The sequence below is a fragment of the Thamnophis sirtalis genome, unplaced genomic scaffold (assembly GCF_051295495.1).
Source record: "Thamnophis sirtalis isolate CommonGarterSnake01/CBP01778 unplaced genomic scaffold, rThaSir2_p1.2 scaffold_8, whole genome shotgun sequence".
Lineage (NCBI taxonomy): Eukaryota > Metazoa > Chordata > Lepidosauria > Squamata > Natricidae > Thamnophis > Thamnophis sirtalis.
In genome coordinates this window covers 78,601,663-78,618,837 of record NW_028261388.1, presented here as the reverse complement: position 1 = coordinate 78,618,837, position 17,175 = coordinate 78,601,663, and the positions used below count along the sequence as shown (strand labels likewise).

The 17,175-nt window shown below is 40.0% G+C and overlaps 1 protein-coding gene and 1 long non-coding RNA gene across 11 annotated transcripts in view; both read left to right on the top strand.

Annotated features, from left to right (window-relative positions):
* CTNND2 (catenin delta 2) overlaps positions 1-17,175 on the top strand; it is a 468,899-nt gene that overhangs the window by 317,218 nt on the left and 134,506 nt on the right. For all 10 annotated transcript variants that reach the window (XR_015697560.1, XM_087721965.1, XM_087721966.1 and 7 more), the window contains one exon: positions 4,922-5,054. Coding sequence is in view for 9 of the 10 variants with exons in the window: in XM_087721965.1 (XP_087578091.1) it covers positions 4,922-5,054 (133 nt within the window). In the remaining variant the exon portion in view is untranslated. The remainder of the gene's footprint in view (positions 1-4,921; positions 5,055-17,175) is intronic.
* On the top strand, positions 14,039-16,196 carry LOC148044506 (uncharacterized). Its single transcript, XR_015697561.1, has 2 exons — positions 14,039-14,297; positions 15,785-16,196. It is a non-coding gene; the product is annotated as an uncharacterized LOC148044506 (long non-coding RNA).

Sequence of the window (17,175 nt, the reverse complement as noted above, 5' to 3'; positions counted from 1 at the left end):
GTCCAAAAAACACCAACATGATAGCAATTGCATATAAAAAAATTGGGGGCTGGTTTGGCCTCCCTTCTGCAGCTTTCCCCATATAACCCGAATAGAGAAAATCTCTCTAACCAGCTGCCCATAAATCTTGATCTGCCTCCCAAGTATCAGTTGCCTAGTGTCTATTGTCTTGGATGGCACACAAATTGAAGTGGGCAAGAATATGTTTTGTGAGACTGAAGAAGGGAAGAATTGGGATGCATTCATTTTCATGTCAAAATATGTATGCTCTTGCTATTAGTTCTAAATAATGTCTGTGAAGTTTATAGATAGCAATAGCAATAGCACTTAGACTTACCGTGTTTCCCTGAAAATAAGACAGGGTCTTATTTTCTTTTGACCCCTGAAATAAGCGCTTGGCCTTCTTTTTGGGGAGGTCTTATTATTTTTGAGGTGCAGGAGCATGATCACCTCATGGCTGCTGCTGTGTTGCAATATTTTGGGGGATGCCTTATTTTCAGGGGAGGGCTTATTTTAGCACATGCGCTCAAAAGCCCGATTGGACATTATCTGGGGAAGTCTGCAGGGAAACAGGGTATTTATTGCTTTGCAGTGCTTTACAGCTCTCTCTGAGCGATTTATGGTGTCCGCATATTGCCCCGAATAATCTGGGTCATCATTTTACCCACCTCAGAAGGCTGAAAGGCTGAATCAACCTTGAGTCAATGAGAATTGAACTGCTCAATTGCAATCAGCAGAAGTTGCTTGCAGTGCTGCAGTCTAACCACTGTACCACCACGGTATTCAAGTATGCAAAATGAAGAAATGTAATTGGTTTTCAAGGAAGCCAAAAACAATTTATACTATTTTAGGTTTCTGAAATAATATGGACTAATTGCACAACTAGAGCAATTGTTACCTATAATAGTGGCCCCAACCTTTTGAGCACCAGTGACCAGTTTCCTGGAGAAAGGCTTTTCCACAGATCCAAGGGGGTGTGGTTTTGTACGTGACCCGACAAATGTGCGCATGACAAAAGCGCACCGACAAAACCATGGTGAAAAACCTGTGACGTCATAAACGCGCCCACAACAACGCGCCAACCAAACCGCACCCACAAAAGCGTGATTTAAGTTAAGGTAAGGGTTAGGGTTAGGTTCAGGGTTAGGGTTATTAGGTTGTTATTAGTTGTTTGTTGAAGGCGCGCTTTTGTCGGCGTGATTTTGACCTCACGATTTTCTCGCCGTGGTTTCGTCGGCACGCATTTGTCGGTGAACCGTTTTGTACACTGCCTGCATTCCATGCATGGGGCTTTGCTTGTTGCACAGCCCAGTTGCTGGTATGCCACAAACCGGGAGTTGGGGACCCTTGTCCTATTATATACTGTGCTGTGTTTACTTGCTTTTAACAGATGCTGTTGAGAATGTAATAGATTTATCCTGGTTAAAACTGTACTGATTTAAATTAATGCACAGTCTGATCATTATTGTCAAACAATCTTGCAAAGCAGATATATTCTTATTAAGTGGCTAGTTTATATCCATTTGTTTTTCATTTTTCCCATGTGCAAACAATCAGTGTTCTAAATAGTATATTGGGAAAATTGTCAAACTCTTGTATATTGGTGGGAAAATACTATCAGGGTATTTCTGTAATGATGCTCTTCTAGAAGAATTTGTGTTTTAAGGTTTGAATTCAAGTGGGGAATTTATTTAAATATTTATTCTCATTTTGAGGAAGAAAGTAGTAATGTAATGGGGGGGGGGGACCCAAAAACATTCTGTAAAGTCAACCATATCTTTTATCAATGTACATTAGGTTTTAAGACTTTGAAATGTTGCAGATTGTCATGAAAACAGTTGTAAATGTAGATCATGCTGGAATGCATTATTAATATGTTGCAGTTGTAGACATTTACCCTGTTTCCCCAAAAATAAGACCTTCCCAGATAATAAGTCCAGTCAGGCTTATTAGCGCATGCACTAAAATAAGCCCTTCCCCAAACATAAACCTTCCCCAAAAATATTGCAACACCATGTAGTGATCACGCTCGCCGCCTCCTGCACTGCAGAAATAATAAGACCACCCCGAAAATAAGGCCAAGCACTTATTTCAGGGGTCGAAAGAAAATAAGACCCTGTCTTATTTTCTGGGAAACACAGCAAGTAAAGCAAAGAAAAATAAATAAGTTTTCGCTGAATTAATTCAATAAAGCCTTGTTTTCAAAATTTATTACAATAGAATATCACTGTTGGTCCAACAGTGATACATACATACCTCCATACAATGACTGGAATCATGTACAATGCTAAGCTATACATAGCTCTGATTATGGTTAAAAGTTGTAAAACCTCTTGAGTCTATAATCATAGCTTATTGTAAGTTAGTTTATTTTCACACATGCCAGCATTTTTTCCAAGCCTGATGAAAGGTGTAGAAAATAATATAAAACCTGGAAGTCACCGCCTAACAGTACTCTGCATTTCTCAAGCTGTATGAACAGAGATTAGCTTTTTCTCATCCTGCATTTGAGAGTCCCAATCCTGACTATGTTGCCACATTTTGGTTTAAAATAAGAATAAGTAGAAAAACTTTTATTACTTCAACTAGAAATATGTGCCACTGAATATGGAATGGAATGGAATAGAATTCCATTTTAAAAATGAACATGTAGTATTCTCTTCATTCTGAAAAAAATCACCTGCATTTTGGATTTATATAAAAAAATCATTTACAAATTTATTAATCCTTGCAAAATTATTCCTGTTATTAGAATTCTTTTTCCCTTCAACTGATCTATGAATGAAGGAAAAGATTTGCTTCCACCTTTTAAAAAGTAACGTCTATAAATATTACATTAGCCATAGATAAAGGACATCTTGATTTTTATAAATTAAGAACATCAGTGGAACAGGGCGGAATATAAAATAAAGCAATATATTTTTAATCAAATTTTAATCCTAGGTCATAGGATAAAAAGTTTAAAAACAATATCTATAATCAGTGATAATTGTGAATTGCACACATAATAATAGCAATTATTAATTTGTTCCAAATATCTTGCCTCTGTATATGATGAAATATTCTGGAGTATAATCTTAAAATATAACAAAACTATTTTTGTGGGTGGTCACCTTAATTTTGAGTCAATTTAATTTAGTGTTTTTAGCACATTTAGAATTTTGAGAACCTGTTAAAGCATCCCACAGAATGATTCCCATGGATGGTTGTTCATAAAATGATTAACATGGTGGGACGTTATTAGCCATGAAATGTGCATTTATCCAACACCTGAGTGATTGCTGTGTTTCATGATGGTGGCAACATTTTGAAGACTTTTTCCTTTTTCTACTAAGCAGATGGACACAGTTTTAAACAAACACTGAACAATGGGCAATTGCTACTTTTGTGTATAAAATGGCAATATGCCATTTTTTTCAGGATTACAAATAATACAGAAAAAAAAAGTCCTTACTGCCTCTTTACAGAAAAGGCAGTTGAGTAAGTGACTCAGAATATTGGCTCCTTTTAAGTTCCCTTCCTACTAGACACATGACCTGAAGAAAACACACACATATATATCACCCAACCACAGACACAACATGAGAGAATGCACCATATTACTTTGTTATACAAAAGGGGGGGGGGAACCATGTTTCTTCCTAAGCATTCTTTTTCAGTAGGAAATCTTTATTTCTTCATCGCACCAAGACTTGTTCCAAAGCTAAAATGTCTTAGATAAACAACAGTATGCAACAATAATAAAGTAAAATTTATTCCTTTGAAATAAAAATGGATATCATAAAACTGATTACATAAGTGTATGCACTTGTGCGTGCTGCATATCCTGGATCAGTGACCAAGGATCAGTCTTTAGCTTAGCATGAAATGCAAATGCAGGCAATAATTACAACTGAGTTAAAATAATGGCATGAACGTAGCAATGAATTTTATCTCCTAGTAGTATACTATGCACCCATCAAAAGAAAAGAGAATTAAATTCTTCATTTTTCAGAAGTAATGAGGTGTTTAGTTGCCAACAGTCTAGATTGAAGTGAAGAAATTATTTACAAAAGCAAATATTGTGGTTATATTTATACATTCTATACAGACAGATAGATAGAGATGATAGGTAGATGATAGATAGATAGATAGATAGATAGATAGATAGATAGATAGATAGATAGATAGATAGATAGATAGATAGATAGATAGACAGACAGACAGACAGACAGACAGACAGACAGACAATGTTGTTGATAAATTTTGCTGGAATTCTAAGAGAAGCTATGTTGCTGGAGGCTTTCTCTCTAAAGTTTGGAAATAGCAGAGATAGTATAAAACAAACTAAAGTAAAGAAAGGAATTTCATGTCTCCTTAAAAGTAGTGCATTGGTCCTATCTGTTGAATAGAATAGGCTAAAGGATTTTGTGTACTTAAGGGTATAGCAACTGCTTCAAGAGAGGATAGGAATCTGTTTGTATTTGCATCTAAAAATACCTTTTCTTGCTGCAGTAAGTGGCCATTCAGGGCCTTAACCTCCAATATCTTCTCTTGTGAGAAAGCTGTCCGTCCATCCGTCCCCACAAATCTAATCTTTGGATTGGTATTGCTCCCCATCAATGAGATGGCATGCCTGTGCATATTGGCTGTGCTTTTTGTGTATTTTATTTTCGTAATCCTTATCAGGGCTTCCTATAGTGCATTCTATTTCTATTATTTTAGAATAATAGAACTCGGAGATCCTAATAAAATGAACGCTATTTTCTATCATTATTATTTTTTTAATTGGGGTGGTAATGGCAGTAATTACCTTTTCATATACATTCCAGAGGTAATATCCCCCCCATACCCACAAACAATTTCCTGTTAATACATTAAGCTGTTAGGCATTTCAACCGCGTGAACACTGACGGATCTTTTCTTGTTTCTTTCTATACAGAGAGTTTGGATGGCGAGATCCGGAACTTCCAGAAGTTATTCAGATGTTACAGCATCAGTTTCCCTCCGTACAATCTAACGCTGCTGCTTATTTACAGCATTTATGCTTTGGCGACAATAAGATAAAAGCTGAGGTAAGAAACTCATTTAAGAGGAAGGGAATATATCTCTGTGAGTGTTTGTGTCTGTGTGTCTGTGTGTCTGCATCTTGATGTTGCAATTCTGAAGTAGCTTCATCAGACCAGTATAAAGTACTTCTGAATAGTAGCTTCGCTTGAACTGGGCTGAAGATGTGACTATTTGGGGGCTGGCTTCATGGATTCTGTTTGGGAAGAATAAAGCTAATTGCCCCTTTTATTGTAAAGGTATGTGCAATTTTCAATGCTCTCTGTGTTAAGAAAAATGTGTTCATCAATTTTGATACCACTTTTTATTTTTTATTTTTTTCCTTACAGCTATGTATTGATGAGAGGGGAAATACAATTTCATCTGGTTTAGTCGAGTTACCCCGGTTCTCTAAACTAACCACTTTTTAAAAGCTGCTCAGTACAAAATCAAAGTATTATTACTTTATATTAGCCCATCTTAAGCATCCTGGCTTAACAAAAAAATAAATAAAAGCAAACTGCTCTGATTTTTATGGAATATGATAGTTACCTAATCAAGAGACTTTTGTCTTGAGTTGGTCTTAAAAGCAAGTCAAGGACTTCTATCATTTCTTCCTTTCATGAGGGAGTGTAACTTTACCCTACATCTCTTTCTACAAGGGATTGTTCCAAGAATAGATGACTTATTTAATTCAAATAAGGCATTGGGAGCTAATGAGAACTCATATTGTTGTGGATACTTATGACAATTTCACCAAAAATTGTACAGGTACTCCAGGGGTGGGTTTCTCGCCCTGTTCCAACCGGTTCAGTTGGAACGGGGCCGGCGGTGTCCTCGTGCACGCGCGCAGCGCACGCATGCATGCGTACTAGCGTCTGTGCGATGCTCCAGCTGCTCCTGGAGGATCGCGCAGGCGCTGTATGCGTCCTGCGCATGCGTGGAAGTGTAGAACTCGTCAAAATCGGGTAAGGAACGCAGGCAGGCGGGTGCGCCCTTCGCCGTTCCTGGAAGTTACTTACTTCCAGGTTTGCCGACCAACCGGTTCGCGGGGACCGCCGCAAACCGGTTGAAACCCACCCCTGACGTAGTCCAGTGGTGGGTTGCGGATCCCATTCCAACTGGTACGGTTGGAAAGGGCCCAGCGGCGTCTACATGGACATGCACAGTGTGTGCACAGACGCACAGCACATGCATGCATCTTACTGCCTCTGCGATACTCCAGCTGCCCAGCGGAGCATCGTGCAGGCACTGTATGCACCATGTGTGGAAGCGCGGAAGCTTTAAAAGACAGGTAAGGAGCTTGGGTGGGTGGGCCCTCCGGAGCACCGTACCGGAATGGTATCCGGTGCTCTGGGCTGGCTCCAGTACGCCCGTACCAGGGCGTACCGCCTGCAACCCACCACTGAGGTAGTCCTTGCTTATTGAACATTCAGTCAACGACCATTCAAAGTTACATTGGCTCTGAAAAACAAGGCTTAAAAATGGTCCTCAAAGTTGCAGCCATCGCAGCATTCTTGTGCTCATGTGGTCATGTATTTGGCGCTAGGCAAGTAGCTCACATTTATGACAGTTGCAGTATCCTGCAGTCATGTACTCATGTGAACTCCATATGCAACTTCATAGAGAGCCTCCGACAAGGAAAATCAATGAGAAAACTAGCAGGAAATCACAAGCCACCGTCATGTCGTGATTTATTGACCTGTGGTAATTCACTTAACTGTACACAGAACTAACAGAAACTGCCATTGTAATTTGGTGCTTAATGACTGTGCTGCTTAGTTAGATGGAGTTGTGAGTCCCTATTGCAGCTGGTAAATGAGTTTATGCTGTCAGTAAATGCAGGGACACCTGTAGTTATAATTTTGTTTTGAAAAGATTTTGCATTTATTATTCTCATATGTATAGTTTCCCAATATGTTTTCATTTTTTGCAATCAGTTTCTACTTAATCTTTCATTAAGGTGATTGTTTATCTCTTGATTTTTCTTGGAAAAGAAGCTAATAGGTAATAGCTTTTTTTAAATGTACATCGGCATCCATTGACATCAAACTAGTCACTCCCAGGCAGTTTCTGTAAATTGTTCTTTTGCCATTAACTTCAGGAAGTCTTTTGGGAGCCTTATTAATTGACAAGCTGATCAGTCCATTCTGCACATTACCTTTTCTGATTAGTTTAAGTTTAATTTTATTTATAGGCCGCCTAATCCCGGAGGACTCCGGGCGGTTTACAAAAGGGGAAGGAAAGGAAATAAAAGAAAATAAAAATAAAATAAGACAAGTTAAAAACAACACAAATACATTCATTTCAGTCGGGGCTGGACCTCAACAATGAGGTCAACAGCCCCAGGCCTGCCGGAAAAGCCAGGTCTTGACAGCTTTTCTGAAGGCCATGAGAGTGGGTAAGGGGTAGATTTCTGGGGGTAGTTCATTCCAAAGGGTCGGGGCAGCCACAGAGAAGGCTCTCCTCCGGGGAGCCGCCAGCCGACATTGTCTGGCTGACGGCATCTGAAGGAGGCCAACTCTGTGGGATCTTACCAGCCTTTGGGAGGAATGCGGCAGTAGGCGGTCTCGCAGGTATGCTGGTCCTAAGCCATGTAGGTAATAACCAAGGTCTTATAGATTGCTCTTCTTTCTAGAGCTACAGTAACTCGGCTACATGAAGCTTATTTTCCCCATATTCTGAGCAAACAAAAATTCAGCTATGAAATGAAAACTTGTTTCAAGTGGCATACTTCCATTTCCGACCTCAAGGAATCCTGGAGTACTTAATTTGTATCATAGAATAAAAAGGATCTTAGGGATCATCTAATCCAATTCCCTGTCCAGGACACTATTATAGCATCTCTGACCGATGGTCATTGTTTAACCTCTGTTTACACATTTCCAGCAAAGTAATCCACCTCTTCCTGAGCCAATCCATTATATTGTTAAACAGCCCTTATCAGTATTTTTGAGAATGGTGGGGACACATTTCCCAGGTATTTTGTCCGGCTCATTCCACCTTCGTAAAAAGCTTTAAGCACGTTGAGTGTAGCATAGGGGATTGATTCAGTTTTAAGGGCGCACCACAACGATGAATGATCTATGCTATCGAAGGCGCATGAAAAATCCACAAATACTAAAAAAGTGTCCTTTTTGTAACGCAGGCGTGATTTGGCTAGTTGTCTCAGGGTAAATATTTGGTCTGTGCAACCTCTTCCTGGTCTGAAACAGGCTTGCTCTTCCCTGCAATTAGTTTCTCTGACTTTCAGTAGTCTGGATCGGATTATAGAGGTTAAGAGCTTGCCGGATGTTGATAGCAAACTTATTCCTCTATAGTTTTTGCAATCGGCTGGGTCTCCCTTTTTGTGGATTGGTACAATAATCGAGTCTTTGAAGTCTTGAGGCACGACTCTTTGGTCCCAGATGGCAGAGTATATACATTTCAATTGTTTTACTATCGGTTCTCCTCCCGCTTTCAAAGCTTCAGCAGGGATATTGTCTACCCCAGGTGCCTTCCAGTTCTTAAGTCTTTTAATTGCATTGACATTTACGAAGATTAAGTCCAAGTCCAAGTCCCTTATCAGTATGAAATTCTTCCTAATGTCCAAACTGCTTTCTTATAATTTAAACTCATGGTTTCCTGGAAGAACCCTAAACAGAAATGCTTACTGTCTCCGACATGATAGCTCTTTAACTATTTTAAGACAGCTGTCATGTTTCCCAGCAATCTTGTGTTGTCAGGCTAAATGTAGTCAACAATTTCTAATGTTCTTTGTATTTCTGTTATAATGATGGCTGCTCTCCTCTGGACATAGTCCAGTTTTCCATTGTGTTTCCTAAACTTCTTGTCCAGAATATTACTGGTCTGGTCTAACCAGTACAGAATAGAGAGGAAAGATTACGTCTCTTAAGCTTTATACCACACTTCTGTTAATGCAGTTTAGAATTGCATTTGCTTTTTTCTTTTCTTTTCATGTGGTTCACAGTGTTGGCTAATGTTCAGCATGTGAACCATTAAAATATCCTGAAACTTTTCATGCACATTTTTTACCCAGTACATGGTGTCTTCAGTCATATCTTTGATTTTTTTTTTCCTGTTTGAAGAACTTTCCTTTTCTTTCTGCGAAGATTCATCTGTTTGGTTTCTGTTCATTATTCCAGCTTGCCAAGATCTTCCTTGATATTATCCTCTTAACATGTTTGCTGCAATTTAACTTTTGGTTATCCACAGATCTCATAAACATATTTTTAACCCTTTATCCAAGTCACTTATAAATATTCTAATAGTACAGGATCTAGAACAGAGTACTGTGGTACATTGTTTAATTACTCCTACCACCTGGATGTGATTTTTAAAAAACCACGCGCCCTAAAAAGTTGGCTTTTCCAGCAAGCCAGCCTGGCCTGAACAAAACAAAACAAATTATTGATTACTGTTAATTTTAATTTGAATTCTTTTTTTAAAAAAATGTCATTGTCAATTTTAATTGGGTTAGGGTTATTCTATTTAATTTTTTTTAAACTTTTGTATTATGTGTTTCTTTTAATGTTGTCCGCCGCCCTGAGTCCTTGGGAGAAGGGCAGCATATAAATCTAATAAATCTAAACCTAAACCTAACCTGGATGTTATGCTTGTTAATTGTTTAGCTAGCATAATATGCTTATAATAGTAGCACAGACCCATTCATATATTACCATCATCTTCTCAACTAGGATCTCAACTTCGCTGGTCAAGATTTACTTTGTCAACCACATTCTCATGATCAACTAAACCAGCCACCCTAGCAAAACAGGAAATCAGACTGATTTAGGAATCCTTTACTCCAAATGTAGCTCTCACATTAGCTAAGTAGTAGCTCTTCAGGCATAAACCTTAAAAGACAGTTAATGACAGCAAGATTTTGAAAAATAAAATTTGTTGCCTTGCCATCTATGTTGCTACAGTCATATATGATTAAAAAAAATGCTGTTTCATTACGAGTGCTAAAATAAAATTCTAATACCAGTTCAGTTCAGTTCTGAATATGAAATGGAAGGAAGAAGGGTTGTTATTCGTTGTGGGAACAAAATATTTGAGGCAGCCTGCTTTACTTCACCTTATACCATTTTTGTTTTAAAAGTATTTCTTCACTTATTAAATTCTTAACTCGACTGAGCTCCTTTGTACAATTTGCAGAAAGTGTCAGGTCCAGAATCACAAGTAGTCCTTGTTTACTGATTGCTCATTCAGCAACCATTCAAAGTTACAATGGTGCTGAAAAAAACTAACTTTATGGCCAATTTACACCATTTATAAATTTCACAACATCCCATACATAATTGTTCTGTGCCTAACCTATTCACAAAACATTTTCTGTTTGCTTTTATTGATTTCATTAGCAAAGCATTTAATTTTTCTTTTCCAAATTTATGTGGGTGAAATAGCAATAGCAATTATATACCACTTCCCAGTGCTTTAGAGTGCTCTCTAATCAATTTATAGAGTCAGCATATTGCCCCCAATAATCTGGGTCCTCATTTTACCAACCTCTGTAGGATGGAAGGCTGACTCAACCTTAAGCCAGTGACAGTCAAACCGCCGAACTGCTGGCAATCAGTACTGCATTATAACCACTGTGCATGACTAATATAAATGGATTAAATGATTCTGACTAGATTAAGAAATAAATCATTTTCATTTAATATGCAATAAACCAAAACATTTTATGCTGCTATCCCTTCTGCAAAAATTCAAGGCAATTCTATATTTTGATTTCTTTTGTTTTTAACCCATACAAATTGTAACAAATATATTAGGTTAAAAGGATCGTTTTGAAGTCAAGCCCTGATTTTCCCCACCTAATCTCATTCATTATTGCACTGCACTTGATCTTAAAAACTTAGCAACATTTTGAATAGTTCATTTATAAAATGTTCACTAGTGGCATTCATATTGTTTAGCAATTCATTTCAGAACATGCCATCAACAGTTGGGATTCAATTTTACAAAAGTCTCAACAGTTAATGATTTGTTGGTCCACATACGATCAGATTGAAGTTCTTGTGACAATAGAAATTAAAATTAAGCCTATGCTTTCTTTGAGCTTGGTAATTCTGCAAATAATGAAGAATTAATGGCAAGTTCTTTGCAAAACATTGGCCAGACAAGAAGGCATGAAAAAACATATACTAGCCATTGTGCTTCTTATTTTTCACTCATTTTTTAACAAATAAGAATTCAATGGAATTCAATTTTCTGAAGAGGTACATTCCTCCCCTTTAACACCCATACATTAAAGAGGGACGATATGTTTATAGTTTATAGTTTATTTATTTGTATGCCGCCCTTTTCCCTGAGGGGACTCAGGGCGGCTCACAAGTTAAGGGAAGGGGAGGACAAAACAAGTTATGAACATAAAACAATACATTGTTAAAAGAAAACACAACTATCATACCATTCGGGTGGGGTTAGGATCTTTAGCCCCAGGCCTGCTGGGACAGCCAGATTTTAAGGGCAGTGCAGAAGGCCTGGAGGGTGGTGAGGGTACGAATCTCCACGGGGAGTTCGTTCCAGAGGGTCGGAGCAGCCACCGAGAAGGCTCTCCTCCGGGTAGTTGCCAGATGACATTGGCTCGTTGATGGAATTCGGAGGAGGCCTAATCTATGCGATCTAATTGGTCTAGTGGAGGTAATTGGCAGTAGGCGGTCTCTCAATATGTGCTTATGACTTTGATTTTTTAAGAAATTTTAATTCTTAGATAGTATTTGTAGCTTTAATTTGATTTGAACTCATCTTAGCTTAATTACAAAAATCCATTCCAGCACCTATTTTGTCTAACTGGTGATGTTGCTTTTTTATTTATACATAAAATAATGGACAGGCTTGAGGGTTAGGTTTGGGGTGAGGATTCTCGGTTAACTCCAAATGTTTATCCTGAATTGTTAACTTGAATGCAAGAGCAGTAATCATATTGTGTGAGGGTTTTTTGTTGTTGTTGTTGTTGTTAATCTAATTGAAATCAAATCAAATTTAGCATTAGGTCTTGCCTTTGACCTGTCTTTGACTAAACTTTCACTCATGATTGAAAGTCCATAAACTGAAAAAAGAAGTCCTGAATCTGAAAAAAAAGCTGAGTAAAATTTCCTGCTCATTTATAAAATGTACATGTCATCATATTTCAGATGGGCTTTTGTCATATAGTTGGCAGAAAACAATCAAATTGCATCTTTTCCTGGGGGGTGAAAATATACACCCCTCAGAGAGGGCTCGCAATTTGGGGGTCCTCCTGGATTCACAGCTGACACTGGAACACCATCTGTTGGCTGTGACCAGGGGCCCTTTGCCCAGGTTCGCCTGGTACACCAATTGCGGCCCTACTTGGACAGGAGGGCACTTCAAACTGTCACTCAGGCCCTTGTCACCTCAAGGCTCGATTATTGCAATGCGCTCTACATGGGGCTACCCTTGAAAAGCGTTCGGAGACTACAGCTAGTCCAGAATGCAGCCGCGCGAGCCATATTGGGTGTACCGAGATACACCCATATTACACCTGTCCTCCACGAGCTGCACTGGCTGCCAATTGGTCTCCGGATGCAATTCAAGGTGTTGGTTATTACCTTTAAAGCCCTACATGGCTTAGGACCAGCCAATCTGTGAGACCGCCTACTGCCACACACCTCCCAACGGCCGATAAGATCCCACAGGGTGGGCCTCCTTTGGATACCGTCAGCCGGACAGTGTCGGCTGGCAGGCCCCCGGAGGAGAGCCTTCTCTGTGGCTGCTCCGACCCTGTGGAATCAGCTACCCCCAGAGGTCCGGACCTTACCCACTCTCATGGCCTTCAGGAAAGCCGTTAAAACCTGGCTGTTCCGGCAGGCCTGGGGCTATTGACCTTAGTGTTAAGGTCCAGCTCCGATTAAAACGTATATGTGTTGTGAATTTTAAACTATTATTTTTTTTTGCTTTTCTTCTTTTTGCTTTTTTCTTCTTTGTTGTAAGCCGCCCGGAGTCCTCCGGGATTGGGCGGCCTATAAATTTAATAAATGAAATGAAATGAAATGAAAACCAGCTAGACTGGTGTGGTAGAAATTTTATGCCATGTGAACTGGCGGTAGGCGACAATAGGAAAATTCTAAGCTGCAACAATTAGCATTGCAGCTTCTAAGTCTTTTAAATAGATAAAATTGAAGGATAGATCTTACACGATCTTATTAAGGAAGAAAACAAGGAGAATAGCAGTAAAGGTTTAGTTGCAAACTTTTTGTTAAACTGGACTCTTGTTAAACAGAAAGGTCATTCTTCTGAAGTAATTTCTCACAGTTTTAAAGTAATCTAGCTCTTCTGTATGAGGTCACTTCACAAAAGGATTGTATTGCCCGTTTTCACATGGCGGTATCATTTTGTCCTGATGGAAAATGGCAGCAGGCCATCAGTGGCAATGATATAACAGGTCACAAAGGTTTCTGGCATCCGTGACTTTTTCCTGAATGCTAGGAAATTAATTTCACCCATGAAAGCCACAGTAGCCGCAGACTGGTTAGAGAGGCGAAATAAGGGGGCAGGGACTAGTGAACTACCCCATTCTATTTCTCTGCCTGCCTTCCATCCTTAACAAACACGTTTGTAAGTAGGAATATTGCTTTCATTCACTTCATGCAATTTTGCCCATCATTTTATTATAACAAAAGCAATTAAGATGAATTCAGGACAGAAACTAGGAATATTTTCTTCCATTCCTTTTCTACTGCATAGTGGTCTGTTGTGACTCAGCAGAAGTTTGCTGTGAGTTGAGTTGGGATGCAGGAATAACAATGCAGCTGGGGCTCGTTAGTGTGGTCTTCTGGAGATAAAAGGACTGATGGTGCCACGCCCTGGTTGCAGAAGTCAACGTTCACTCGTTCGTTCGTGGTTCGTCGTTCATCGGTCGTGGTTTGTTTGTGAGAGGCACTTGGATAAGTGATTTGCTTTCTGTAATCTTGATTCAAAGAGACACTTGGAGAAGTGATTTGCTTTCTTTCTGTAAAACCTTTTTGGTCAGAGACCTTATTTATGTTTATTTTTGGGCTTGCAGCCAGCATGAGCCGAGACTGATAAAGTTCTTTTCTTTTAAGTCTGTCTGACTGTCGTCTGTGAACGAGCAAAGAAGGGGGGTCAGAACAGAGGTCCAACCCAACTTTTGCCTACCGGCTAATTTTCACCAACAGTACAACCTCCCATTTATCTCACTTGGAGGCAGTTAGCAAAAGATGAGAGCCACAGATGAGTGATGATCTCCTTGGACAATTACAAACTGGCTGTTCAAGCCTTCTGTAAATTGTAAGTTAAACCAGGATTGATATGGTTGGATTTTTGTAAGTAGGGTGGGAGGGGACACCAACCTAGATTTTTATTGCCTTTTCATTGAAAACACATACCTAAATTTCCATCACTTTGTCATCAGTCAAGTTTATTGAAATTAGCCCTGTTCTTTCTTCTAATTTTTCAAAAAAAAGAAGTATTCTATTTTTTAATAAACATTTCATATAATATGTTTGTTTTGATCTCTGATCAAAACACAGTCTCATTTGAGATGTAATGCTATAGAGCCGTGAGGGCGAACCTGTGGCACGCGTGCAACAGGTGGCACACAGAGCCATTTGTTAGGGCACGCAAAGCGTTGCCCTGTCAGCTCCAGTGCACATGCACACGCTGGCCAACTGACTTCGGCCTTCTTTTTCGGCTATTTTTCACCCTCCGGAGCAGAGGTGGATTTCAGCCGATCTGGTCTGGTACAGGCGGGCTGGTGGTGGAAATCCAACGTCCATTCGTGTACCGGGGCTTCTGGAGGCCCCGTACCAGAAAGGTCCCTCCTCTGGCATGCCCCCTTGCTTGCTCCCCCTGCCCACCCAGTCACTGTTTGTTTGCTGTCTCGCCCCACCTGTCTGCACCATGCTTGTCCCGCCCACTTACTTCCTTTGCCGGAGCGGAGTACTCAGCTGTTGGAAGAATCCTGCGCTTCCTTCTCTTTGACAAGTGCCTTGCAAAACCAGAACTTTGCAAACCGCTTCTCAAAGAGAAAGAAGCCCGCGGGGGGGGGGGGGGACAGACTTCCTCAGATGAGCCCAGAAAGGCCATTTTGCCTCCACTGCTCTCCTTCTCGCACTATAGGCGTGGCCTTGAAGGGAAGATATCCTACCAAGGCAAGAGCATCCCTCAGATCACAGAGAGGTGAAGCGCCCTCAGGCATATTCTGCCGACCTTGGGCGGCCGAGGCGGGGGAAGTGGGTGGATGGGAGGCTCCAAAAGTCTGGGAAGAAGGGAAGGGGGTTCAAGGGTCGCATGCACCTGTGTGGGTTGCACGCATAGCATTATGGGTGTGGGCACGCCCGCGCATAACCCCCCTGTGCTCCCCCCACTTTTGGCACGCGATCCGAAAAAGATTAGCCATCACTGCTATAGAGTCATGAGCATTTCTATCGACTTATTCATTTCCTTCTTTCTTTTGTTGCTTACTTTCTTCCTTTTTGAGAGGTGAGGGTTGGGGTCACGAGTGGGATAAAATGGGGTTAAATTTGTATCAATTTTAATGCTGATTGAGATAATAAACCCAGAGTTTGATTTCTTTTTTTTAAAAAAAACTATCTTCTCTTCCTCTTTTACTCTTTTGTGAGTTGAGAGGTTTAAAACTATGCTTAATATATTCATTCTATCACAATTATACGTTGCCCAATATGATACATAATAATCAAACCAAATACATGTCATAATAGTTTACTTTTTCCCCAATTTATTCCCTGCATTTTACTTTTTCTTTCAGATTTAGGTTGCAGCCCCTTTCATTTTTTGTACACCATGTTATTTAATTAGTGAATTTAATGATGATAAATGTTGAAGTGAGAAGAATCAAGATTTGTTACATCAGTGCTAGATTATAATTTATCTGTAATGGCAAAACCAGCTCAACTTCCCTAATTTACTTAGGCATGCTGATGTCACACAATTCAAGAGGCACCTCTGCCTCTATTAAGTATATCCCAAGTGGATCCGGTGGGAGAATGCATGGGATTGAAAGAGAAGGAGAAAATCTCTTGAGCCTATGTGGAAGTGATGTTGCTGTTCTCTCTGCATTCCAACATCAAGAAATTTTGTCATTTACAACCAGAGGTCAACTGGATAAAATGCTTAATAGTGAACAATAATGAAAAAATAATAAACCAGCTATGAGAGCGTTATCTCTCCTTGCGTCTTTACCCCTAACCATTCCTTTTGAGCAGGAGATGAGCAGGAATATGCCATTGCTTCGTTTCAGTGAAGCAGTCAACAACCCTGTATTGATTCACTGAAATTCATTCAGCTTCCCTCTAACTATCCCTTTTAGCAACACATCTGGAAGATGCCTAGTTAGCTCCTGTGGCAATCTTAATCACACTTTATAAAACATTTTCAGCATTCATGATTATTTCATTAAAAGTATTGTGGCTTTCCTTTTATATTATTTTTAATTTCATATTTAGATATTTTAAAACCAGTTGAGATGATCATATGCTGGACATTTTGAAGAACTGCTTTTTAATGGGAAGAGGAAGAGTCGAGTATATATATATTTTTAATAATATATGCATACACACACTCAGGCAGAAAAAAATAATATTTGCATGTTTTTACATCAGGTATATAACTGAACATTGAATTTACTCCATTCTTTAAAAACAAAGTTCTGGTGTTGTGGCCCAGCAGGAGCCGTTGGAGCTGCCACCAGACTCCGACAGCGAGGGGCCCTATGAGTCGGCTCTGGAGGATGTGGAAGACCCTGGACAGGGTTCCAACTCCGAGCAGGGCGCAGAAAGGCTGCTTGGCCACCAGGAGGTGCCTGAGCCTTGGACCAGTGGGGAGGAGACAAGGGAGACAAGGCGTCAGGAACAGTTGCGCAGTTACAGGAGGTAATTGCACTCAGCTGGTGGTCATTAGGCTCCTCTTCAGACTATAAAAGGACTGCTTGTGCACACACCCCTCTTGCAGAAGTCAACGCAGGAACTAATGTCGGAGAACATTATGGTGAGCTAGGCAGACTGGATTGCTGCCAAGCCTTATCTGTGCTGGATTGCTGCCCAAGCTTGTCTGTGCCGGTTTGCTGCCAAGGACCTGTCTGTCTGTTAATTAAATGCCATAACTTATCTTTGGCTCGGAGTGTGTGTTGGTGTTGGATGA